At 51.3% G+C, this 24,479-nt stretch overlaps 2 protein-coding genes across 3 annotated transcripts in view; one reads left to right on the top strand and one right to left on the bottom strand.

Annotated features, from left to right (window-relative positions):
- Positions 1-1,287: 1,287 nt before the first annotated feature.
- Positions 1,288-23,715, bottom strand: TGFB3 (transforming growth factor beta 3). The gene is made up of 7 exons (XM_012742435.3): positions 21,930-23,715; positions 14,240-14,403; positions 13,865-13,994; positions 8,163-8,270; positions 5,753-5,924; positions 3,427-3,580; positions 1,288-2,454 (listed from the first exon to the last, which is right to left on the bottom strand). The coding sequence occupies exons 1-7, from the start codon at positions 22,279-22,281 to the stop codon at positions 2,296-2,298; spliced, it is 1,239 nt and encodes a 412-aa protein (XP_012597889.1). The 5' UTR covers positions 22,282-23,715; the 3' UTR covers positions 1,288-2,295.
- A 29-nt stretch (positions 23,716-23,744) lies between these two features.
- The window catches only part of IFT43 (intraflagellar transport 43), an 89,330-nt gene continuing 88,595 nt past the window's right edge, over positions 23,745-24,479 (top strand). Inside the window, exon 1 of one of the 2 annotated variants that reach the window (XM_076003851.1) lies at positions 23,745-24,475. In XM_076003851.1, the coding sequence (XP_075859966.1) occupies positions 23,967-24,475 (509 nt within the window). In that variant the 5' untranslated portion in view covers positions 23,745-23,966. The remainder of the gene's footprint in view (positions 24,476-24,479) is intronic. The other variant, XM_076003852.1, reaches the window with a different exon arrangement.

Here is a 24,479-nt window from a genome sequence, read left to right as displayed (position 1 = left end):
GACTGCACCTCAATCCTGAAGTTATCTCTAGAGCTGCAGCCTAAAATTGTACATTTTAAAGGGTGATTGTCATGCCCCGTGAAATTTGAGAATGGCTGCCACAAGCGATCGACTCTGACCCAGGGAGAGAAACAGCCCAGGCTGTCATGCCAAGTGTGCTGTATCCCTCTCTGTGCCCAGTGGCTTCCGGGGCAAGATGGAGCACAATCCCACCAGCCAGGATTTCAGAACAAGGACGTAGCTGCTGAAGGACAGTAGAAGTAAATGGGTGCCACATGGATGAACACTGAGCAAGAAGCCCTTAGTGTGGGCTGGGCACGATAAAGCAGGAAAAATGTCTTGCCGACCAAACTCAGGAGAGTCTTGGAGACTTGGAGAACACCAGAAGAATAAAGTACACACATACCTATACACGTGCTCGCGTGCACACACACAGGCACACGTGCAGGCATGAACATACCATACACATCCTTCAGCCTGTAAATTTTAGCTTCAGATAGACTTTTTTTAACCAATGGTAAAGTGGCCTCACTTGCAGGGCATGTCTCTCAGGAGCTGCTAAGCAGCCCCTTTCTCTGTGCTCGCTCATTGCAGATGGCCCTGGGTGGACTTCATACCCCAGTGGAATTCTGTATTGCTCTGGGATCATGGGCTCACAAGAGAACTATGGGACTGTGCTTGTCCTCTCCCACTCCCAAATCCCTGATAAGAGACACACAGTCTGGAAAGGGGTTCCTGGTTAGCTCTGTTAGGCTTAAGCTGATAACAGAATTAGCCTCATATTCTTAGGCCGTTTGCCACAGTTTCTCTAATTCTCCATTGATAGAGTTGGAATGAGATTTTCAAAAATGGTTGGAATGAGATTTTCAAAAATGGTATGCTGTTGCTAATTTATAGTTAATATACAAACCACATTTCCAATGCAAGAGTTCACACCAAGGGATTATGGCCACAGTAATCCGGAGGTTAAATGCATGTGCTCCTGCAAATCTGAGCTGCTGCTTCTGTGTGTCTGAGAATAGTGTGCTCTGCGAGAAGGGAGGGGCACGAGCACAGCCTTCTCAGACAGCAGAAGTCAGCAGTGTGCCCACTGGGGAAGGCATTCACTCCAAGCAACGTATTTGATGACTGAGAGAGTCTCTGCCCCAGCTCCCAGGTGCCTCTGATGAGTACATGTGGACATGGAATTAAGAAAAGGGTAATTAAGGACATTTATCCAGTCAGACGTACACCTTAGAATAAGGCTTTTACTGTTCTAGAAACAATCTTCCAGAAGATGAAATCATCCAAGATTCCCCAAAAATATTTATTTATACAAAGATTTTGAGAGTAATATTTGTATTTGTCTTCATCCCTCCGTCTGTGCATCTGGGCCAAGTCTTGCGCGGCACACGTGCAGCTTCCCCGGACGCCTCGCGTATTGTAGCACCTGCTTCCAGGAACACCAAACGAACACAGGGTCTTGGGGGGAGGGGGCCCCATAATGCCCCGAGGCTGCGTGGACCCACAATGCAGACGTGTGCACCCTGACCCGGAAGGCATCTAGCCAGATGTCCAGGGGAAATAAGATCGAGGAAGAAGGTGAGAGGAGGGACCCAGAGGGCAGACAGGAGGGGGTTACTTCTCACCCTTTGCTTCTGAGTTCAGCGTATCCATAAGGCCTAGTATAGTTGATGGCCCGGGAACCACATTACCTAGATTTTCTCCCTGCAGTGACCCACACTGCTAATTGATACAGAGAGGACAATTTGCAAAACTAACAAGATTTGCCGGTAATCACAGGTAGCACGAAATACAATTCTGGGACTTTATCTTGGTAACCTTTCTGGAAAAAAATGCTTGCCTTGTATAACATAATCCAGATTCCCTAGAGCATACATGGTACAGCGATGTGCAAATCTGACCTCAGATCCATAGTGTCTTCCATTCTGGCCCTGACCCGGCCATTCTCTGCCCTTCCTCCTCCCTAGGGTAGCCCAAATCCCATCACCACACGACATGTCGACTGGCCATCCCCCTCTCCCCCCACCACCTCTGTCTGCATCACAGAAAATCTGTGTGTTCTGAAGAGTTCGGCCTTCCCCTAACCCAACACACACTTTCTTTACCACAGTGATTCTCAGAGCCAGCAAGAAAGAGAAATGTTCCAGAAGGAAACCTCCATCTCAGCCATTTGCCTAGAGCCGCAGGTCGTGGGCTCCGGGCCTCTAGGTGAGGTGTGTTGCTTTTGTTTCCCGAGGAGCGGGCAGTCAGCATGGCAGTTCTCTCCTCTCTCTCTCTGTCGCAGGCGGGGTCTCAGCTACACTTACAAGACTTCACCACCATGTTGGAGAGCTGTTCCACCTTAGGGGTCCTCCCGACATAGTACAGGATGGTCAGGGGCTCCAAGTCCTGGGGCACGCAGCAAGGCGACGCAGATGCTTCCGGGTTCAGGGTGTTGTACAGTCCCAGCACCTGGGCAGGGACAGATCATTTATTTAGAGGTTGGAAAGCCAAGCCTCAGGCCTGGAGCCCAGGAATACTACAAGTTCTGGGGGCTGCCCTAGAGACTTAGCAAGCGGTGGAATGGCCGCTGATGCTACTTAAGAGGAACTGCTGGAACGCAGTTTGGGTGAGCGAGGACTTGCTGTTCATCCACAATGACAGATTGCAGGACATCCGCACTTGTTTGAGGGTTATCAGTTGAAACATGTAACAGTTATTGGGGAACTTTAAATTGATAATGAAATTCTCCTGGCTGTTAAGAAAACAACTCCTATATTGGTCCTCCTAGCTGTAACTGATCACTTTGGTGAGAAATGTTCTCAACATGGCCTTGGGCCATTTAGTGAGTGCCAGAGTGCAGGGCCCCAGACAGGATGCAGTAATAATGAGCTACAAGGAAACATGCTTCACAAATTACTGCCCTATTTTTTATTCCCCTTGAGGGAAAGACAAGCTACTTTCAGAGATTGTGGACTCTCTTCTCTCTCACTTTCATGAAAGTGTTTCATGAAACACTTTTCCAGGGTTTCATATTAGCTTCTTCTACAAGCTTTTCATTGTCTTTCAGAATAAGTTTTCTACACTCAAGAGGCTGGAATGATCAGAGTTCTTCATCTAATGGTAGACACCTTTCTACCCCAACATTCCTTGCCAACCCATGTGCACACAGCTCTGACAAACAGGGTGGCATATGATAATTCATTTCAATGGCACAAAAATCTTTAGACAAAGCAAATTAAAAGTCTGGTTGAAACCATGGTAGGAATGTAAAGGTGTAGAATTGCATCAGGGTGCCAAGATCAGAACCTTTATGAGAGGGATTTTACCCACCCCAGACCATCATTCACTCATTCAACATTCAGTCCTTTGTGGCATTCTTTTTAACAAGTGGCCTGGTCGGCTCTGCCCATTGCCCCAGATGGCGTAACCTCTGCTGCCTACCGTGCTGTGGGTCGTGTCTGCGCTGCGGAGGTATGGGCAAGGGCCTGAGCAGAAGTTGGCGTAGTAGCCCTTAGGTTCGTGGACCCATTTCCAGCCCAGATCCTGCCGGAAGTCAATGTAGAGGGGGCGCACACAGCAGTTCTCCTCCAAGTTGCTATGATGAAAACATTTATAGAAAATCAACTTAAAAAGGATACCACCAGTAAAAGAAACTTGACAAATGCCCACTTATTTCCCCTTGGAGTCCTTCTATGCCATCACAGGAGGTGGCTCTAATTAATGGAATCCCAGGTTCAAGGGCAGAGGGCTGAAGAAAATAGGCATTCTCCTATAGTGAATACCAGGACCCCAGGGATGTAGGAAGTGGATATAGATGCTGCAAGGGAACAGTAAAGGGTGGAAGGTGGCCCTGCCCACTTTCACATCACAAATCAAAACAGAGACATAAAGTGCCATACAAAGCACTCTGTTATTAGCCAGCTCAGCTCTCTTGAGGTTGGTTCCTAATGTGCACCCAACCAGAAATAAACTCTAAGCTGTGTAGCTTGTAAACCATAGTAGATGACTGCTCAGACTAAATCTAGAGGCCATTTATCCAAACAAGGCATATCCTCTTAATAGAACCCTGATCCCAGATCACCTAAATGGGATTATCAGGCCCCTTCACTCTGTTGCCTGAAGAAATCCATTTGCCAAGTGGGCATCTAGCTTGTGTTTCAAGATCTGCTGATCTTGCAACCTGCTACTTACATAGGCAGCTACTGGCTAAAATCTGGCTGCTTATGAGTGAACCACAGCAGACACTATTGGTTATCTATTCAATAACCATTCCAATGGTTATTGAATGGTTATTGAATAGCCATGGTTACTGAATAACCCCCTTCTCCCTTGCCACTTCCCATGACAGTGTCTGGAACACCAGATATTCATGTCCCTGGCTTCTCTCGCAGGTAGGGGTGGTCTTGTGACCCAATAATGAATGACTAATGAGATAAGAAGTATGCAGGGGGTGCAGGCAAGTTCTGGCAAAGATATTTTGATCACTTATATAAGTAACAGATGGAAGAAGCAAGCTGCTGGCTCTTCCCCTCACCCCTTCTTCTTGTTTTAAACATGGACAAGACACCTGGAGCTCTAGCCTTCACTTGTGACCAAAAGCCAACATAATAAGCATGTCAGGCTGGAAAGCGAGAAAGCCTGTGTCCTCAGTGGTAAAATTACACAGCCAACCAACCCTGAGCATGCTGCTACAGGCCTCCTGCGAACAAGAAACCCCACACGGTTTAAGTCACTGTCACATGCAGCCAAGAACATTCATTCCTAACTGACAGACACACAGAACAAATCGCCCTGCCGGCCTTCAGACAGCTGGAAGCAACAACACTGCCTGTCCTGCACCTTCCACCCCATAAGCTCAACATCCCTAGTTTAGTCCTCATAGGACACGGTTTCTAGGTTTAAGACTTCCCAATTCATTCTCCCCGGCGCCATTCAGGCGTCCTCCCAGCCACAGTGACCCTCATGATCCCTCCTTTACCCAAAGTGCTTCTCCTCCTGGATCCTCACATCCCAAACCTCACTGGTCCTTGGAGCCTCCGCTCAAATCCCACACCCTTCTGAAGCCTGTGCGCACAGATGAACTCCTTGCTCCCGATGCTTAAGGCACTTACTCCTTCAAACCCTCTCAGGGATGTGCTCGTCTCTACCTTTTGGTAACTGGTACAAAGGCTTTATCATCGCCTCCCTTATACGTGAGCAGTGAAATTGCTCCCAAATAAGGGAGGAGGGTGTGTTTTTTCTATCTCTGTATCATGCCTACTCTATTATTTCTGAATTAGTTAAGTTCTCTGGCTCAGATTTCCCCTGCAAATGAAAACTGCACCATTTCCCCCGTCTGGTAGCATCCCTGGATGCTTCATAGTGAACTGAGCACTTCTTTAATGGAAAGTCCTACATTAATCTCTTTCCTTCTCTCACTCTTTCTCTCTCTCTCTCTTTTTCTCACACACACACACACCCCCTACAAGTCCATAAAACATGAAAACCATGGAAAGATTCAGCCAAGCATCTCCAATCCAAAGTATTTGAGCAACACTCTCCTGCTCATAGTTTTCCTCACTCATTTCATCCAAGCCCGTCCAGAGCTGGGCTGCAGAAACACAGTGGGACTCCCAGGGAAACAGAAAGAGAGCTGTAAGGTTTTCAGTCTTCCTTCCTGGAGATGTTTGTCAATAGCATCAGGGACCTTCTGTTGAGTGTGGCTCAGGTCTGGGGCCTGACCCGCAGCAGCACAGGTAGCTATGGGTTCCCAGGGGCCCAGGCTCACCGGAAGCAGTAATTGGTGTCCAGGGCCCGCTTCTTCCTCTGACCCCCCTGGCCTGGGCCGTCGAGCCGGTGCGGGGGGATCATCATGAGGATGAGATGAGGGCTGTGGTGGTCCTTCTGCTTCTTGAGGCGCCCCAGGTCTCCACGGCCATGATCGTCCTCATTGTCCACACCTACAGGAGGGAAGGAAGGTGACACCCTCCTAAGGGAAGCAGAGCCCTCGGAGGCTCCTCGTCCCCTCCTATCACTGCCCAGAAGCGGGGCGGCGCAGTCCATGAGGAAGGCGTGCGGGGCAAGTGCGGCTTCTTTCCAACGTCCAGCTGCAGGAAGGGGAAGGCTGGGGGCCAGGCGGGGACCCAGCATGGAAAGAACTTATCATCATTGTAAGGACGCCCCTGAATGAGGCCCACATTCCGATCCCTCAGGACTCTTGCGGGGAAATCTTGCAAGGGGCAGAAAGCCCTTCCTGAGATGCTCCCTGGGAATCTGCAGAGGTCCACGAAGCATCCCCATCGCCAGGGGGGTACCTAACACATACCTCTGGGTTGTCAGTTTACATTCTAGACTTAGGATCTCGGGGTGTGAGTTTCCTCTTATAACGTGAATTGTTCAAGACACTGCAGAAGTCCTACCGATAATGTAAGGTATCATGATTTAAGACAGCCTGAACGGGAGCCAAAGAAACAAACTGTGTTGTGAGCCCGAGGCCGGAGCATCGCGTGAGCCCAGGAGGCTGCGGTGAGCTATGACACCCCTGCACTCCAGCCTGGGCGACAGAGCAAGACTCTGTCTTTAAAAAAATAAAAATAAAAGACTCTGAATAATTGTAACATTCACATTGTGCTTACAGTTTTTGAAGCGTTTTCACTATGATTTCAGATGAATAATGAGGCATATGGCAAATAGCTTAGTAAATGAGCTCTGGAAAGGAAACCTGAATTCATCTGAACTATTTCATCTGAGAGGGAAGGGACTGAGGACTGAATGAGAGAGAGTGTCAACTAAACAGAGCTGGATTTCACCAGAGACAGCTGCCAGCTGCCATCCACCTCCACCGAGGACAGGAATGTGAGGAGTTAATGTACATAGCTACAGGGGACTTGCATCTCAAGAAGGGGGCACTAGGTCTGTAAGATAAACAGGAGACCTGGATCTCAAATTCCCTTTTCTGAAAATTTTTATGAATGAGATTAAGTATTAACTGAAGTGGGAAGGTTTTATCCTAACCTAGCCTATAGCTAAGGACTCTCAAGGTCTCCTGGGCTCTAAGGTTCTGTGATTAGGATGTCAAATCCTTGGCTTTTTTTTTTTTTTTTAAAAAAAAGGTCTGAGCCAGTCAGTGGCTCATGCCTATAATCTTAGCACTCTGGGAGGCTGAGGTGGGAAGATCGCTTGAGCTTGAGCTTGGGAGTTTGAGACCAGCCTGAGCAAGAGCAAGACCCTATCTCTACTAAAAATAGAAAGGAAAAAAAAAATTAGCTGTGTGTGGTGGTGCGTGCCTGTAGTCCCAGCTACTTAGGAGGCTGAGGCAGGAGGATCGCTTGAGCCCAGGAGTTTGAGGTTGCTGTGAGCTAGGCTGATGCCATGGCACTCTAACATGGGCAACAGAGCGAGACTCTGTCTCAAAAAATTTAAAAAAAAATTTAATTTATAAAATAAAAAAGGGTCTGAAATAGGGTCCATGCAGGGTAAGAGGACTACCTAAGGCAGGGAGCCAAGAACCTGTACCTTTGCCCAGACAAGCCTCTGACCTCAGGCATCCCTTAGTTACCCAAAATGGGAATATGAAAGGACAAGAGAACTTTCCTGAACTCCAGATCATCAAGGCTGAGTTCCTTGGAAATATACTGGAAAACCAGGAATGACTCCCAATTACTTCGCCATCTCCATGCAAACACCCGTGGACACACACCCTGGGCCTCAAACCAATCATCCAAACCCAGGTGACTCCTGGGCAAGGATCAGGCAGCCCCTGCAACATCTGGAAAGTACAGTAGTCAGGGCACTCATGTTCAGGGCCTCCTAAGTTAATTTCTTTTAGGGAAGGGGAAGACAACTCTTATCTGTTGGGCATTTCTGACACTGTGTTTTACATTTGTTATTTAATTGTACCCTCATTCCCATTTCACAGGGCTCAGAGAGGATGACCAGCTTGCCTATATAACCTCACCGCTCTGACCAGCATCATGCTGCCTTCCAGATGCTAATGCATCCTCTATAGTTATGAGCTGAAAGTCAAGTTCATTGCTTTTGGGGCAAAGCAGAATTTCTCAAGTGCAAAATAGTTGGCCTTTTCCATGGAAAAGCATGGCTCCTTTTCTTGGGGTCTGGCAGGGGTCTCGTCGCCTGTCCTGTCCCATTAACTACCACATAATGTCCCATTATCCTACCACACACATTCATTTTGTTACCTTTGAATTTGATTTCCATCACCTCGTGAATGTTTTCCAGGATATCTCCATTGGGCTGAAAGGTGTGACATGGACAATGAATGCTGATTTCCAAACCTAAGTTGGACTCTGCAAAATAAGACACAGAGGCGGTGAGAAGCGCACGTCCGTGTGCTGGGGGGCTGCCCATCACCCGCGCAAGGTGGGCCAGGGCCTCCGCTCCCACAGGCACTCGCGGGAACTGAGTTACACTGAGGTTCACGGGAGACAGAAAGTGCCCCCAAAGCTCAGAATGGACCTTCATGCACGTGGTGCCATATCCCATGTCCTTCTGTTACATTACGAACAACCAGATCCCCATGAACTAGCGACATCACGAAGGAGAACTGGAATAGCCATCCGTTTACAAAGGATGGTGTTAAGAGAAAACTGTCACCTACCTACTTGGGGGCGAAAGGACAAGGATATAGGAGGGAAAGAAAAAACTCACACCACCTGTTTGTTGGGAGGGGAGATATTTGAGCCTCCCTCCTAAGGAAGGATGAAGGGAAGAGGCAGAGGCACTGGAAGAGACTAAGGAGAGGGAGTAACTTAGGAGGCCAGGCACAGTGGCTCGTTCCTGTAATTCCAGCACTTTAAGAGGCCAAGGCAGGAGGAATACTTGAGGCCAGGAGTTTCAGACCTGCCTGGGCAACATAGCAAGACCCCATCTCCACACAAAAAAATTGTTTTTTAAAGTTAGCCAGGCGTGGTGGCACATGCCTGTAGTCCCAGCTACTTGGGAGACTGAAGCAGGAGGATCACTTGAGCCTAGTAGTAAAAAAATAAAATAAAATAAAAAAAAAAGCAAACATTAGAGCAGTGAGACAGTGATTCAAAAAGCCACAAATTCAAAGGGCCACAGGATGAAAGGCCGGGCAATAAGATTAAAAATCTTAGAAATCACTGCTAGAGGCAAGGTCACCTGCAAGTAAGAGGTAGAATCAGTGGACTGTGTGAGCATTTCCACCCGGCTATGATGGTGGATATGGAGAAAGTGGTAGATTCCAGGAGATAAGGTGAACATCATGGTTATACTTGGCAGTGTTTCTCCTAAGGAACCAGGATGAGGTGAAAATTACTCAGATGTTTCTCCTTTGGAACCCTTACTCACCATGATGGGAAGCTGGAATGTGGATCGCTCGCTAAGATGAACAGCTCAAGAAGGCAGCTGTGAACTTAGAGAACGGACCAGAGATGACAGAGGGCATGGCCAAGGGTCCAGATGACATGAGCTGGGAGAGAATGAGCGTGAGGAAGACTGGAGGTGCCAGGGTTTGGTGACGGACATTCTGGTGCATGAAGGCCAGCTTTGGCCCCTGCTCCTGGTACTTGTGGTATTGTGTATTTTCGCAACCAAAATCAAGGAAGCAAGGAAATCGGTAAATGGGGCCGAATGAAGGGGAAGAAAAAAGGAAAAAGTATATGAAAAGTTTATACTGAATGAAGTAGTTTTACACAGGGAAACCAGGCAGGATCCAGTATCACGTCAATTCTGGTATCATGCCTAGAAGGTTCTGTTGATCCTGGCGTAGCAGTCAGCTGTGGCCAGGTGTAGAAGAGGTCATGGGGGAGGGGCCCCTCTAGGTTCAAGGTCGGCTTCTCAGTGAACTGATTGATTTACTGCCCCCTGAGGCCACACGCAATATATTTGAATATCTGGCCTCGGGGCCAACCGGGGCTCTTCCTGAAATCTGATGTCATTAGGGAAAACCCCCAAGAGTCTAGCCTGGCTGAACATCCTTCTCACAGGCAGGACGGTACAAGCCTGGCGACGATAGTCACTGTTAGGTGGGTGGCCATCCTAGTCCTACTGGCTAAACACTAGCTCCCTGAGATCAGCCTGAGCAACACAGTGAGACCCCATCTCCACAAAAAATAAAAAAATTAGCCGGGTATGGTGGCACATACCTGTAGTCCCAGCTGCTCGGGAGGCTGAGGCAAGAGGATCTCTTGAACCCAGCAGTTTGAGGTTGCAGTGAGCTATGATGATGCCATTGCACTCTAGTCTGGGCAACAGAGTGAGACCCTGTCTCAAACAAAAACAAAAAACCCAGCTGCTCCCTTCTTCCATAAACTCCAGAGCCCAAAAAGATCTGTTCTGCTCCAAGAAGTGAGGGCAACCCCTGGGACATGCCAACACCTGCTGGGCATGAAACTCTGTTCCAGAGAGTCAGCTCAGGGGGAAAGGCAGACCAGCAACAAGGCAGCTGAGCCCCAGCGAGAGAAGTGAACAGAGAGGGAGGCATGAGGAGTGTCCTCGCCCTCGTCTAAGGCAGCTGGGAGAAGGAGCTGGAATATCGGAAATGGGCCACCTAACAACACAGTGTACTTCCCATTCAGACTGGTTCAAGGTGGACTGAAGAGACCTGGAGTGGGCAAGTTCTATGATTCTGTGCGTTAGAAAGTCGAGGTGCAGACAGCTGTGTTGGGGAGAGTGAGTGTTAGGGTACAGGTGGTAAGCAGGAGGTCCAGCATGACCCGGATTGGCCAACAGGCTCTATCTAGGTAGAGATGATGACAGCAATCACCAACATCAAACACTGCTCTGAGATTTTATCAGCATTAACTCATTTAATCTCTAGAATAATCCTACACAGGAAGAACTATTCTTATCCCCCCATTGTGCAGATGAGGCTGCTGAGGCTTAGGGAAATTAAGTGGCTTGCCCAAGGTGTCCAACCAGTAGGTGGCAATGCCAGGATTCCAACACAGATGGACGGCCAGGAGCCGGCTGGCTGCAGTCAGAGCTGGCTGGGGCCCTATCCAGGGTCACTGGGCACCAGGTCCTCATACCCTTGTGAATCTGAGACCACATGTGTGACTCAGTTCCCTCATCAAACCACACTATCAACTGCTCCAATTTGGAGTCCATTTGCTGCCTGGTTTGGGGCTGAGAGACTCGTGAGCTCTGTGTAAGTAAAGGCCTGTGTTACGATTCCCCTGTGGGAGGGGTGGGCAGTATTTGCCTAAATGGGAACTGAAGGTTCCAATGAAGAACCAACCTCAGAATTGGCAGGCGTGGGGATGGTGGGTGGGGGACCCATAGGTTTTATTACGAAATTATCTTTTTGATGTCTCAGGAGGATGGAAATCATTCTCAATGCAAACTTCTCATTGAGTTCTGCAGCTGTGAAAATAAGAACTCCTTCAAGTGCCCAGGGCTTCAAAGAAATCCAGGTGGACCTGATCAAAATCAGACAGGGAAGCTAAGAGATTAATTTCCCCAGCCCCTCCTTTCGGCAGCGGTGTCGGGCTCCAGGCAGAGTGCCGTCTGAGTCAGAATTCCCAACAGTGCTGCTGTCGGCAGACCCACGTGGGTGAGCCTCGGCTTTTGCCTTCATGCTCGGCAGAAGGGACAGGATGGAATTCCTGGGTACCCTTGGGACAGGGGCAGGACCTCCAGCCCACCAGCTCCCAACTCAGCCACTCAATAATGTCCCTTAGATGGGGACTTGCAAATCCGGATGCCTACAGAGCCCAGGCAGGTCACATAAGTGAGCAAATCGAACCATCATGTGATGCTAAATAGGAACTGCCAACCTCGCTCTTGGAGAACAGTGAGGACGGTGGGGGCCATGGGGACTGAAGATGCACACCCCCCCTCCCCCGAAGAGGTGGCCAGGACCACTTTCCTGGTGGGTGGTTACCAGGAAATCTTCCAATTTTTTAAGAAAAGCCAGAAGTCCAGGTTTTATGTGAAATCTCCTGACTTTATAAAAAAAAAAAATTGTTGACCACTAGCTAAATTTTAAAACAATATGCAGGCCAAGCAGTTTGTGATGCTGCCTTCCAGCCTTAACCCCTCGTTTTCTAAAACACCGGGGACATGGGAAGATCCCCCTGCGTCAGGGACTCTGGGCGTCAATGTGTGGATGGCCTCTGGCTTTAAAGCAGCTGCTGATGGCAGAAAACCCTTCCTAAGAGGGAGGGGAGGGACAGCTGGGACTGCCACGTGTCACCCACCCCACTGAGCAGCCAGACCAGGCAGTGCCAGCCAAGGAGAGGGAGGGAAACACAGGGCATAGTGTCAGCAGACGCCAAATCTCTGCTCCAGACTAGATGGCCTTGGACAAGTCACTTCCCTTCTCTGAGCCTCAGTTTCCTTATCTGACATCATAAAAGCTCACTCTTGCAAAATGTTGAAAGCTATGAGGTTCTCTCAAATACATTTGAAACAGCTCTGTGAGGCACGCAGGGGAGTGACCATTACCGTGTTTTCCAGGGGAGGGGTCAAGGTGAGTGGGTAAGGCATCTGGGACATGTGACGCTTGCCATGCCTAGTGGGTAGCTCGACTTGGAAGACTACCGGGCCCTTCAAACGGAATTGGCCAAGCCCGTTCTTCTCCCAGTCTTCCCTGTTTCAGTAAGTGATACCATCTGGATGCTCAGTCCAACAGTTTGGAAGTCATCTGGGACTCGTCTTGTGTCCTCACACCCATACCTAGTCAGCCAGTGCTCTTGGCTCTACCTCCAAACACGGAGCAGATCCATGTGATCTCCACACCCACTGCCGCCACCCTCGTCTGAGCCCCTATGCCCTGGTCCGGGCGGCTGCAGTGGCCTAACCGGACATCCTGCCTCCTCTCTTGACCTCATGGCAACCAGAGGGATCTGTTAAAGATTTAACCAAATCACCTCACCCACACCCCCAGCCCTGCTGAGAGCACTCCCACGGCTTCTCATCACACCTGGAATAAGTCCTGAGACCTTCCCATGGCCTGACAGGTCTTAAATTAAATTACACGGCCCAGCAACCTCTCCGATCCCCGCCCCCAAGCCCCGGCTCACCTCGCTCCCACCACACCAGTCTGCTTGCTGCTGCTAGAAGAGATCAAGCAGTTTCCACCTGACAGCCCAGGCCTCCCTGTCTCCTCTGCTGGGGACGTACTTCACCTTGACCTTCACGGGCTGACCTCTGCTTATCACTCGACCCCAGCACAGGAATGCCTTGTCTTAGAGCCTTCCCTGGGCAGCAGATGCTGGGCCCCATTACCACATTGCCCTCCTTCTATTTTCACTTTCCACTGTTTCAAACTCTTACTCCTCCAATGTTTACTTGTTTATTCTGTGTCTTTCTTTTTTTTTTTGAGACAGAGTCTCACTTTGTTGCCCAGGCTAGAGTGAGTGCCATGGCATCAGCCTAGCTCACAGCAACCTCAAACTCCTGGGTTCAAGTGATCCTGCTGCCTCAGCCTCCCGAGTAGCTGGGACTACAGGCATGTGCCACCATGCCCGGCTAATTTTTTCTATATATATTAGTTGGCCAATTAATTTCTTTCTATTTATAGTAGAGACGGGGTCTCACTCTTGCTCAGGCTGGTTTCGAACTCCTGAGCTCAAACGATCCGCCCGCCTCAGCCTCCCAGAGAGCTAGGATTACAGGCGTGAGCCACCGCACCTGGCCTATTCTGTGTCTTTCTTACCAGAACAAAAGCCCCATGAGATCTGGGACATCACCTGTCTGTGCACAGCTACCTCCCAAGGCCTGGGTTAGAGTGAGCACTGAATAAAGATGATTGTAGTTGAGGGAATGGATGGGGGACACACAGAGGCTCAGTGGCAAAGCTGGGCTCTGCACCCAGGTGTGTGACGCCCCCCACTCTGCCTTGTTCCCTCCACTGCACAAAGGAGCAAGGACCCTGAGGTTCCTTCTGAGATGCTCATCCTTAGGGTCGACCCACCTCTTCTCAGCAGCCACTCACGCACAGTGTCAGTGACATCAAAAGACAGCCACTCAGCAGTGCCCCGCGTGGGCAGATTCTTGCCACCAATATAGCGCTGTTTGGCGATGTGCTCATCCGGCCGAAGTATCTATGGGTAGAGAAAGGATTTAGTACCCAAGGCCAGGACAGAGTACCTGAGGATGTGGCACAACGCAGGAGGACAGGTGAGGGCAGCCACAGGAAGCTAAAGGTTTCTGCACCGTCATTCTTACTCCTCTTAATGACAGATACAGATACAGAAACTGAGGCTCAGAGAAGCCAGGACTCAAGCTCGGGTGTGTGGGACTCTGTGCCCAGCACGGGCCTGACACAGCAAAGGAACTGGCTTCTCACCTGGAAGAGCTCGATCCTCTGCTCGTTGCGCTTGGAGCTGGGGTTTGGCACCCGCAAGACCCGGAATTCTGCTCGGAACAGGTTGGTTCCATTTTTCTCCACTGAGGACACGTTGAAGCGGAAAACCTTGGAGGTAATTCCTTTGGGGCAGACGGCCAGCTCATCTAGGAGAGAAAGCCACGGGAAGAGGCACAGCTGAGTGAGGGCCACAGGAATGGTGTGCCGCCGCCAACACCAAGTCGCCTCCCTGGAGGCTTGAGCCCTCAGACTTAAAGGTGGAGATAGGGGGAAGCTTCTTGGTGACCCTAGAACCATACAGGGTCCTGAGCAAGGAGCAGTGGGAGTCAGAGCCCCAGGACGTGGCCCTAGAGACTGGCCGGCAAAATGCAACTGCCCTCTGCTCCCACTGCCTTGCCAGCCTGTTTACTCTTAGAAAACACGGATTCTCAGAAGATGTCGGCAATCCCCCTAGTAGTTCACAGATCGTATAGCTAGTTAATGCATTCATGTGTTTGTTCATTCCGACACTCATTCCCCTGCCAAGCAGGTACTGAGCAAACGCTATGTGCCAAGCACAGTGGTGACACTGGGAGGCAGAAAGCGAGCAGATGCAGCCTCTGCGTCGATGGGATTAATATCCAGGGAAGTTGTCGATACTGGGACCCGACTGACAGGGCCAGAGACAGGGTCTCTGCAGAAGGCCAGGAGTGCTATAGGAAATCAAAGGAGGGAGAGAGCAAGGAGCACTCCACAGAAGAGGTGATAGTCGATCTGGGCCCTGCAGGAGGAAGGTTTGAGGGTGACAAGGAAAGAACTTGTACACGGCAGGGCTGCCGGAAGCAGAGGCAGGGAGGGGGAGATGCTGCTCTGAGGCAGCAAGGCTGGGGTCCTCTGTAGGGAGGCCATACGTCAGATGGAAAGGTTGGATTTTACCCTGTTGCTGGGCATGGTGGCTGAATGCCTGTAGTCCCAGCTACTTGGGAGGCTTAGGCAGGATGATGGCTTGAGGCTAGGAGTTCAAGACCAGCCTAACATAGTGAGATCTCCCTCTCCAAATATAATTTTTTTTTTTTTTGAGACAGAGTCTTACTCTGTTGCCCAGGCTAGAGTGAGTGCCATGGCATCAGCCTAGCTCACAGCAACCTCAAACTCCTGGGCTCAAGCAATCCTCCTGCCTCAGCCTCCCGAATAGCTGGGACTACAGGCATGCGCCACCATGCCCCGCTAATTTTTTCTATATATATTAGTTGGCCAATTAATTTCTTTGTATTTATAGCAGAGACGGGGTCTCGATCTTGCTCAGGCTGGTTTCGAACTCCTGACCTCAAGCAATCCACTTGCCTCGGCCTCCCAGAGTGCTAGGATTACAGGCTTTAGCCACCACGCCTGGCCTCCAAATATAATTTAAAAATTGTATTCTCTTAACCATAGGGAGCACAGAAAGTGTCCGAGCAGCACAGTGACATATCAGCCCCGTGTTTCAGACCTAATAAAGGAGGGTTTATGTGGCAAACAGCCCACATTTTGAGCCTGGCGGAAACACAGGTGTTTCTTCAGACTGAGCTGCTTGGTCACCATTGGTTCCTTCCTCTTTGAGGATCTTTTTCCTTGACAGCATGTGCTACGCCCGCCTCTGTCACCCAGTGGCCTCTTCATCCCTGTCCACAAGACAGAGGCAACCAATGCTCTCTCTCACCCCTCAGAGCCAAAGAAAGGAAAGATCCTGTTTTTTTCCTGCTCCTGTGTACTTCATAACCTCAAGGTCTGCGCAGCATTAACACCCAGAGAAAGACTTTCTACACAAACGGTCACGATAGCCAGAACGTGAAATTCAGGCTCACAGACCCAGATTCCACATGTAATGGACAGGGCTGGAATGAGCTCACGATCACCCTGAGGGGTGACTCAGGAAGTCACGGACAAGGCAGGAAGGATCAGAGGCCTGGAAACAAGCACATGCGCTACTGATCTTTAGGAAAGGATGAATGAGTGTTTCTGGAAATTGCCATCTGGTCAGCCTGACATCGGTTCTTAGAAAATTAATGGAACAGCTGTTAGAAAAACAAATGTGTGAATGCAGGCTAATGAAGCCTTGATTAATAATTGGCTTTGAGAGAACACATACTGCCCGCCATTCCCCAAACCATTTTGGATAGAACTGGAGAGGGATCAGTGACAGCAATCCAGTGTGTAAGCCTGCAAGCTTGAAATGCTATAAGCTAGTTGAACTGGCCACCTTCTCAAGGACGGAGCTGTCATCAGTATGGCTTCAGTTGTAACAGCACCTCCAGCAGGAGGAATAGAGGGTCAATGCCAAGTGCACCTTGCTGTAAAAAGCAAAAGGGGAGCGGAGAGAGCACCTGCTGGTGCGGAGACTCAGTGGCGTCAGGGCAGTGGGGAGCCAGAGATGGGAAGCAATGAGCTCAGGGAGTCCTCGGGAAGCAATGAGCTCAGGGAGTCCTCGGGACACCTAGTGACCGTCCTCTTTGGTTTCTCCCTGCCTGACAATCCTACATCTGCTCCCTCCAATTCTCCTGGTGAGAACTGTAAGGAGATTTCAAGAAGGAGGCGGGCAGGCTCATTTTCTGTCACTGGGAGCTACAGATTGCCAACTGCTGCGTTAGAAGGTCCATCAGGAGTCATCGAGCGCAGTCCTCTTCAGAGGAAGAACCCGAAGTCCAGAAGGGTCTTGGCCAAGGTCATATGTGAGTTAACTGACACGAGCCGCTTGACACTAGCAAGCAAAGCTGAGACACAGTTACTAGTGATTTAAAGAGAATTGCCTGGGGGAGAAAAGAAAATGTAAATAGAATCTTCTTGACAATTAAATCCAGTGAATAATAATGATGTTTTAAATAATTTGTGCAATGAATTAGAGTGTAAATAAACAAAATGTAATAGCACCACCTTATATTGCAGAGAGCTTTTAGTAACTCATCTCACCCTCTAAGAACCCTTGAGGAGAATAAGAATACATACGATTTATCATTCTACAAATGAGGAAACTGAGCACCAGTCACTTTAGCTAGGTCACTCAGCTAGCAGGTCACTCAGCTAGCAGGTAGCATAGGTGGGATTTGAAGCCAGGTCTTCTGACTACCCCTTATTTACTGAAGCAAACTCTAGAAACTAGAGGAGACATGGGAGATCATCTAGTGGAGATGGTTTCAGGAACAAAATGTGGCAGGATTCCATGAAATGGGGCTAGAGTACCAACCTGCGACAAGGGCCAGCTGCCAATCAGTTTCGTGTTTCCTAAGCCATGCCTCTGCAGAACACTAGTATTACTGAGAGCCGGATTAGGGGTCCCACCTTTACAAATTAAATTATGAGCAATTTTTTCCATTGCACAGAAAAATATATATTGATGAATGCCATTTTTCTCTGTTTTAGGGAGCAAAAAAACAAGCAAAAGATATTCATGTCGAGGATTCATGGAAAAACCAGGAAATAGCTGACCATGTTTAGTTAACTGCCTTTTAAAGTGTTTTCAGACACCTGGGCTAGAAGGTGTGCCTTTGCTTGCATACATCATCTCTGCTGGTTCCAACGAAGGGACTGTATATATGAGTGTGGCTGTACTTCTTTATCCTGGCTGTACATTAGAATCACCTGGAGAACTTTAAAAACAGATGTTGCCTGGACCCACTCCCCAGCAATTCTGACTACATTGGAGTGAGTGGGTACAAACACAACATTTTTTTAAAAAAGATCTCCAGATGATTCTAATGTGCAGCCAAAGTTGAGAACCACAGTTTATAATGTTCTGCAACGGGTACCATGGCTCCCAGGTGTTCTTGAACTTTCAGAAACCACTGCCATTTAAACTTTAATGGTTTAAAGGGATTCACTTTTAAATGAATTAGACATGTTGTTTAGCCAATGCATCATCTTGAAAAATTTTGAATTAGAAGCCCATAAACATTCTAAGCCCATGTTAAAAATTGGACGATTTTACAGAAAGAGCCAGGTTTTCTGTTCTTTTGGGAAAAAGTAAAAGCTAGTCGAGCTGGACCCACACTCCTGACTACAAAACCCAGCAAGGACTGAGTAGTGGCTGCCTCTGTTAACAGGGCACGTGGGCTCCAGGTTCACTCCCTGCCCCTGCCACACACACCCTATTTTCTTCATGACCCCAAGGCCACGTGTCCTGGGCAGTTCATCCTGGGCTTGTGCCATGGCTTTTCTTCTAGATTACCTGCATTTCCCTCCTGGTCTCTGTGGGCACCTGTGTTTACAATCCTTCTAAGGAAAGGTTTTGCCCTAGCTCACTTACAGAGTTGTTGGAAATACAGATTCCCCAGAGCCCCACGCCCCTGAGAGTCTGATTCTGTAAGGGTGGGGTGGGGCCTGGGAGACCTCATGTACCTCACCTCTGGACCACACCTGGAGAAGCGCTGACCTACCATGTTCACATGCCATTCGGGCCAGCGAGCTTGCAATATGAAATGTCTTTTAATTTTCAGAATGAACAAAATCTACCTTTAGCAGTCAGAAAAGAAAGTCTAAAATACTAAGTTTTTTCTTTGCTAGTTGCCTTTGGCCAAAAACAAGAAGAGCCTCCCAGCAGACACAGATAATTACAAGCCAGAAGATAAAACAACACCTACACTGGCAATGTCTTGGTAAGAAGGATGACAGAAGAACTGAAAAGGCCATGTCCCTACCACGTGGGTCAGAGAAAGTCTCGACTGACTTCCCATAGCAAAATCCTGGAGAGTTATAAAAGGGGTGACAAAGTCTTGTCTGTACTCCCCAGCAGAGACTGACTGTTGAATCATCCCAGATGTAATTATAAAATCCTTTCAGCTGAAAGGGAGTTTGGAGACCATCTCTGACTTTCCAGATGAGGAAACTGGAGCTCAGAGAGGTGATTTTAGCATGGCTATGGTTGCTTAACCTGAGGCTCATTAAAGAAAGAAAGCCCTTTCATTAAAATTGGGAGAACATTTGTGGCAGTATGAATTTCCTGAGAAAAAATAGGCATCGCTAAGAAAGAACAAATCCAGTTATCCCTATGCACTCTGCCACCTGGGCCACTAAGATAATAAGTCCTGTCCCCTCCTGCTTGGTCGAACATATGAATATGATTCATTTATGTTGTAAATCAAATTTCTATTGAACCCTAAAGGTTAAAGGTAGGACTTAAAATGTGTACTTTGTGCTTAACAGCATATGTTCTGTATGCAGCATGTCTAGGCTTTTGGACAAATTACTTAACTGATCCACATCTCAGTCTCCCCATCTGTAAAACAGGGAGGTGAGAGTGTCCAGCCTTCCTTTCTGCTCTCACCTCCCTGCCCCTTCTCCGGCACCGCTGATGAGCATTCCTTCTTCCCCTTTCCTCCCTGGCCCCTTGCCCCAGCTCCTAATGTCACTGCCCTTCAGTGCCTTTCCTCTGGGTAATGGAGGTGACCCAGTGGTGAAATTCGGAAGACAGCGTGATCTCCTTAGTTCCCCAGCAGAAGCTCTGGCATAGAGCCCCTGCTGGTGCCTCACACAGACCTGGTCCCACCCCACCTGCCCCCACGAGGTAAGGACAGGCTTCCCTCACCCCGTGCCTCTGAGGATGGCTGTCAGCTCCTGCTCAGTGTCTGCCCAACTGTCTTCTTTATAATTATCGTGCCTCGTGCGTCTGCCTCTGGAGGCTGACCAGCTGCAGGGCGGGCCCAGGTCTGTGTCTGTTCAGCCTCCGTGTCACCTCCAACAGCTGCAGAGTCTGGGCCTGCTTCCTGTTTGCACCTGGGAGCCTCCATAGCATCGCCCTGTCCCTCTGGGTGCTCCTCCGTATCCCAAACAGTATCTTGCTGCCTGTGCCGGGTGGCCTGGGCCAGACCACTGCTCCGTGGCCCCACGGCCCCCCATCTGCTGCAGCTGTAAGGTCTTGGTGCTGCAGCCCAGGAGCTGCCCAGATCTGTGGGCCCTGCCCTGGCTTTTCCCAAGGCTGTCCATTCTGTGTGCCCCGAGTCTCTGCACAAAATCAATGTCCGCTTGTACCTGCGTGGCCCCGAATCCCTCTGGCTCATTCATTCTCAGCTCAGGATTCCAGGCGGGGTGGGCCCTCGTGACTCAGACTCCCTCCTCCCTCTGACTCCTCCTCCTGACCCAGACCATTAAGGTCCCAGTCCTGCCCTCTTGCCCTGGACTCCCCTCAGACCTCTCCTGCTGACCTCAGATTTTGACCCTCCTCTGACAGTTTGTGGCCACCATCTCCTGCTTGGTGGGTGCCCAGGGAGTCGGGGGCTCAGTCCTCCAGCTGCTGAGTGCCTCTGGGAGCTAGGGGACCCCGGCAGACTCTGAGCCAGCCCCACCCAGAGGACCCAGGGCAGGGAGCACGAGCTCAGCCTCAGCCTCCGCCCCACACGGCAGCCACATCCTAAGGAAGGGCGCCCCAGGCAGCCACAGGAAACTGGAGTGGGAGCCCCTCGCCAGTAACCACAGCCTCCGCTGCCCGGCGGCGTGGGCCAGCCCCAAACAAGGCCTTCTGCACCTTCAGCCAGAGCTGGTCCGCCCATCAGCACCCTCTCCTGCTCCTCCCCAGCCAGGCTCCTTTCAACCCCTGCTGTGCACCCCCTGCCCACCCCCTGCCGGCTCCCTCCCACGCCCCCTGCGCCACCTCCCAGGTGGGCCTGGGCTGAGGTAGTCAGGGCGGCGAGGACACCTGCTGGTAGGAAAAGCAAACAGAGCTGCTCCCAGAGTCTCTGGCCCACAAGTGGCTCACATTCCTCTTTCCTGGGCTGTCAGTTTCTCAACATCTGCCAAATTTCTCTCTCTTGTATTGAGGTTTTTAAAATCCCCGTTCAGTAAACACACATGACTTCCACACGTGTACAAACACACACAGACGTCTCACCAAGAAGCTGCCCAGCTCCCAGGCACGGAGGGGAGCCCCCAGGGAAGGCCGGCTCCCAGACACATCCCGCCACCCACCGCCCCCCACCCACTCTCCCTGACACGCAGACACAAAGGGCGCCAGCCCTCTGCTGCGCATCCACAGCCGAAACCCTGCTCCCCCGGCCGCCGGCCTGGAGGGCGCCCATTTTGAGCACATGAATCTGTCTATTGTACCACACAAGACTATATGTCGCCCTAAAGTACCGGGACATGTGAACATACGTGTGTACCCTCTCCCCATTACACATGCTCATATGGGTCACGTGGGTGGGGTAGACCAAAGGACCCAGGCAGCAAGAAGCTGTCTCTTGCCTAGGCTTCAAAAAGCTTGACAGACATTAATTTAGGGCAGGTACCCTTCTTCCCAAGAACTGGAAAAACTGACCCGGAGACGTGTCACAGAGAGCTGTAAAAAGCAGGGAGAAGACCAAGGTCTTCAGACTCGGAGAACTGGAGGGCTCTCTCGCTATGGCACACAGATGCTCGCAGTCACCCACACGATCGCATGTGCAAGAACACATATGTTTCCCTGGACAACACAACGTAATTCCAAATTAAAATCAGTCAAGGATGTGATGGGAGTTCGGCAAGCCACTGGCTCCAGGCTCCTGGCCTCCCAGAAGTGTCCAGCTCTTCCCAGAACGGCTCTGTCTCCTTCCCCACCCACCTCCCCAGCCCCGACCGCGCATCGCACCTCCTGAGCCTCCTGCACGGCCAGCACCAGGCCCCTCCACGGGGCTCCCTACTCCAGTTCAGACCCTCCAGAGCAGAAGCCCCAGCGAGAATTTGGACTTACTGTGCTCCGCCAGCCCCTGGATCATGTCGAATTTATGGATTTCTTTGGCATAGTATTCCGACTCGGTGTTTTCCTGAGTGCAGCCTTCTTCCTTCTCCCCCTGCATCTCCTCCAGCAGCTCCCGGGTGCTGTTGTAAAGGGCCAGGACCTGATAGGGGACGTGGGTCATCACTGATGGCTCAGGGGGGCTGGTGAGCCTGAGCTTGCTCAAGATCTGTCCCCTAATGGCTTCCACCCTCTTCTTCTTGATGTGGCCAAAGTCCAAGGTGGTGCAAGTGGACAGAGCGAGGCTGACTGTGGCAAAGTTCAGCAGGGCCAGGACCACCAGAGCCCTTTGCAAGTGCATCTTCATGTGTGAGCCGGGGAGAGAGGCCGGGGGGACGGCGAGGCCTGGCGAGGAGGAGACCCCAGCAGACGTGCAGAAGGAGGGAGGAAAACCAGGCGGCCTCCCCAGATCCCAAAGACTGAGGCTTGGCAAGAAGGTGCATGAACTCACTGCACTGCGAGAGCTTCAGGACTTCCAGGAAGCGCTGGCAACCCTGAGGACGAAGAAGCGGACTGTGTGCCTTGTAGCGCTGGGATTCTTGTCCATGTGTCTAAACAGGTTTTGCTGGGCTCTGACTCCCAGCAGGCCAGGTGGAGGGCAAGCGCAGGGCTGGGAGGGGTGGCAAGGCAGCTGGGAGTGGGAAGGGAGCTGGAGTTTTTCCTTAGGTAAAAATAAATAGAGCGGATATCTGATATTGCCAAACGCTGCTTGGCGATGGGGAGAAAGTGGGTATTTTAAAGAAGGAGCAGAAGGACCATGGCTGGGTCCCAAAATCAAAATCCTTGTCTTGCCCTGAAGGAGAATACGAAAAGAGAATGGAGAAGAAAGGGGGAAAAAATGTTAAAAGAAAAAAAATCAGATCACCAGTGAGTAGGTGGGGAGAGGCAGGGCTGGGCAGTTGCTGGCCCAGCTAAAGGTGGGGGCAGTACAGGACACACTTGTCTCTCAGGCACTCCATTCATGCTTTCTCTTTTGTTTACACTTCCTCGGGGGCTTTCTAAATGACTCTGTTCACGCTGCCTCTCGTCTTCATTGGCTGGGGTTGGGGGTATGTGCAATTGGAAGGCAGGGAGGACAGGCCTCTGGAGAGCAGCCCCAATAATCCACTTGGACGCCCTGGGTCACCAGCACCTCGGCTTGTCTTCTCCCTCGGCCATGGCTGCTGCCCCCTGCTTCTCTTTAAAGAAAATAAAAATAAAAAGGAAAAGAAAAAGAAAATAGAAGCCAGTTCGCTGCACGCCTGCTCCGGAAAGCTGTTATTCCTTCTTTCGCACGCTGCTTCCCCTATCTCTCGCCTCTCTATTCCCTGGGACTTGGCCCCTGCTTCCCTCCCTTTCTCACTCTCCCTCTCTTTCTCCCCCTCTCTCCCTCTCGCTCCTCTCCCTCTCACACACACACATGCACACACACTGCTTTCTCTATTTCTCTCCGCTGAAATTTTATACCTCCCTCCCATGACGTCTCCGGCCGGGGTGGGGGAGGGAGGGACCAGCGCACGCAGCCTCTTTTGCTGCACGACTTTAATGTTTTAAACAGGCACAGGAAAAGCCGAGCCCATTTGAAAAATACTTTGCGAGTCCCCTCGTTCGACGTGGTAACTGAACTTTTTTTCCCCTCTTGGAGTCACTCCTGCTACACGCTGGCTGTTTTTCTGGAAAGTTACTCCGGCGGCCCCCCTCCCGCCCGCCGCCCGACCCGCTCGCCCTCGCGCCAGCTGTCAGTCGGCGCTCGCCGCCGCGGCCGGTGCCCGCTCCCTCCCGCCCCGGCCGCGCCGCCCGCGCCGGGCCGCACTCCGCTCCGCGCGGGGTGCGCGGGGCCGGGGCGGGCGCGACACGGGCGGCCGTGCCCCCGCGGTCGGGGCGACGCCCGGGCTGCGAGCGGGCTGCAGGGTCGGGGCCAGCTCCGCGGCGATCCTGGCCGCGGTTCCTCATTGACAGGGCTGGAGTCGGGCGGCCGGCGGAAGCCTGGAGACGCTCCAGGGCCAGTGGAAAATGGAGGCGCTTTCCGGAAGGCCGAGGGCGCCCCCTGGCGAGGCGAGGCCGCCAGTGCGGGCGGCGCGCGGGGCCGGGGCGCCGCGGAGGGGGCTGCGCGGGAGCGAGAGGGCGAGAGCGGCAGGACCCGGGGCCTCGGGGAGTCGCCTCCCCGCCGCCCCACGAGCGCACCTCCGCCCGCCCGGCCGCCGCGCGCCAGCCGCTCCCCGCAGAAACGGCGTCCGGACGCTCGCGGCCGCCCTCCCCGCCGCGGGCTCGCGGGGAGCTGCGCCAGCGAGCGCTAAGTCAGCAGTTGGCCCGAGCCCATTTCCCAGATGGGTGAGGGGAAGCTTGCTCTCCGCTCTCGTTCGCCTCAGCCTGACCTCCTGGGTCTTTTCCCACGAGCCGCAGAGGGAAGGCAAGGCACATTGCTGCCCCCCCCTTCAACACAGCACTGTGTCCGAACTGAGCGCCGGCCTGAGAATTAGTGCTGCTCCCATCCCACCGCACTCCTGGACCCTTCCTAGCAGGTCT

Source organism: Microcebus murinus, chromosome 6 (genome assembly GCF_040939455.1).
Source record: "Microcebus murinus isolate Inina chromosome 6, M.murinus_Inina_mat1.0, whole genome shotgun sequence".
NCBI classification, from domain to species: Eukaryota; Metazoa; Chordata; class Mammalia; order Primates; family Cheirogaleidae; genus Microcebus; species Microcebus murinus.
This window is presented reverse-complemented; position numbering and strand designations above follow the sequence as displayed.

Bases quoted from the DNA above. Each gene is read 5' to 3' on its own strand.
- TGFB3 (XM_012742435.3), bottom strand. From the start codon at position 22,281: ATGAAGATGCACTTGCAAAGGGCTCTGGTGGTCCTGGCCCTGCTGAAC. The intron at 8,271-13,864 runs GTGGGTCGACCC...CTTATTTTGCAG, and splicing joins TGAGTGGCTGCTGAGAAGAG to AGTCCAACTTAGGTTTGGAA. The intron at 2,455-3,426 runs GTAGGCAGCAGA...GTCCCTGCCCAG, and splicing joins CAGACACGACCCACAGCACG to GTGCTGGGACTGTACAACAC.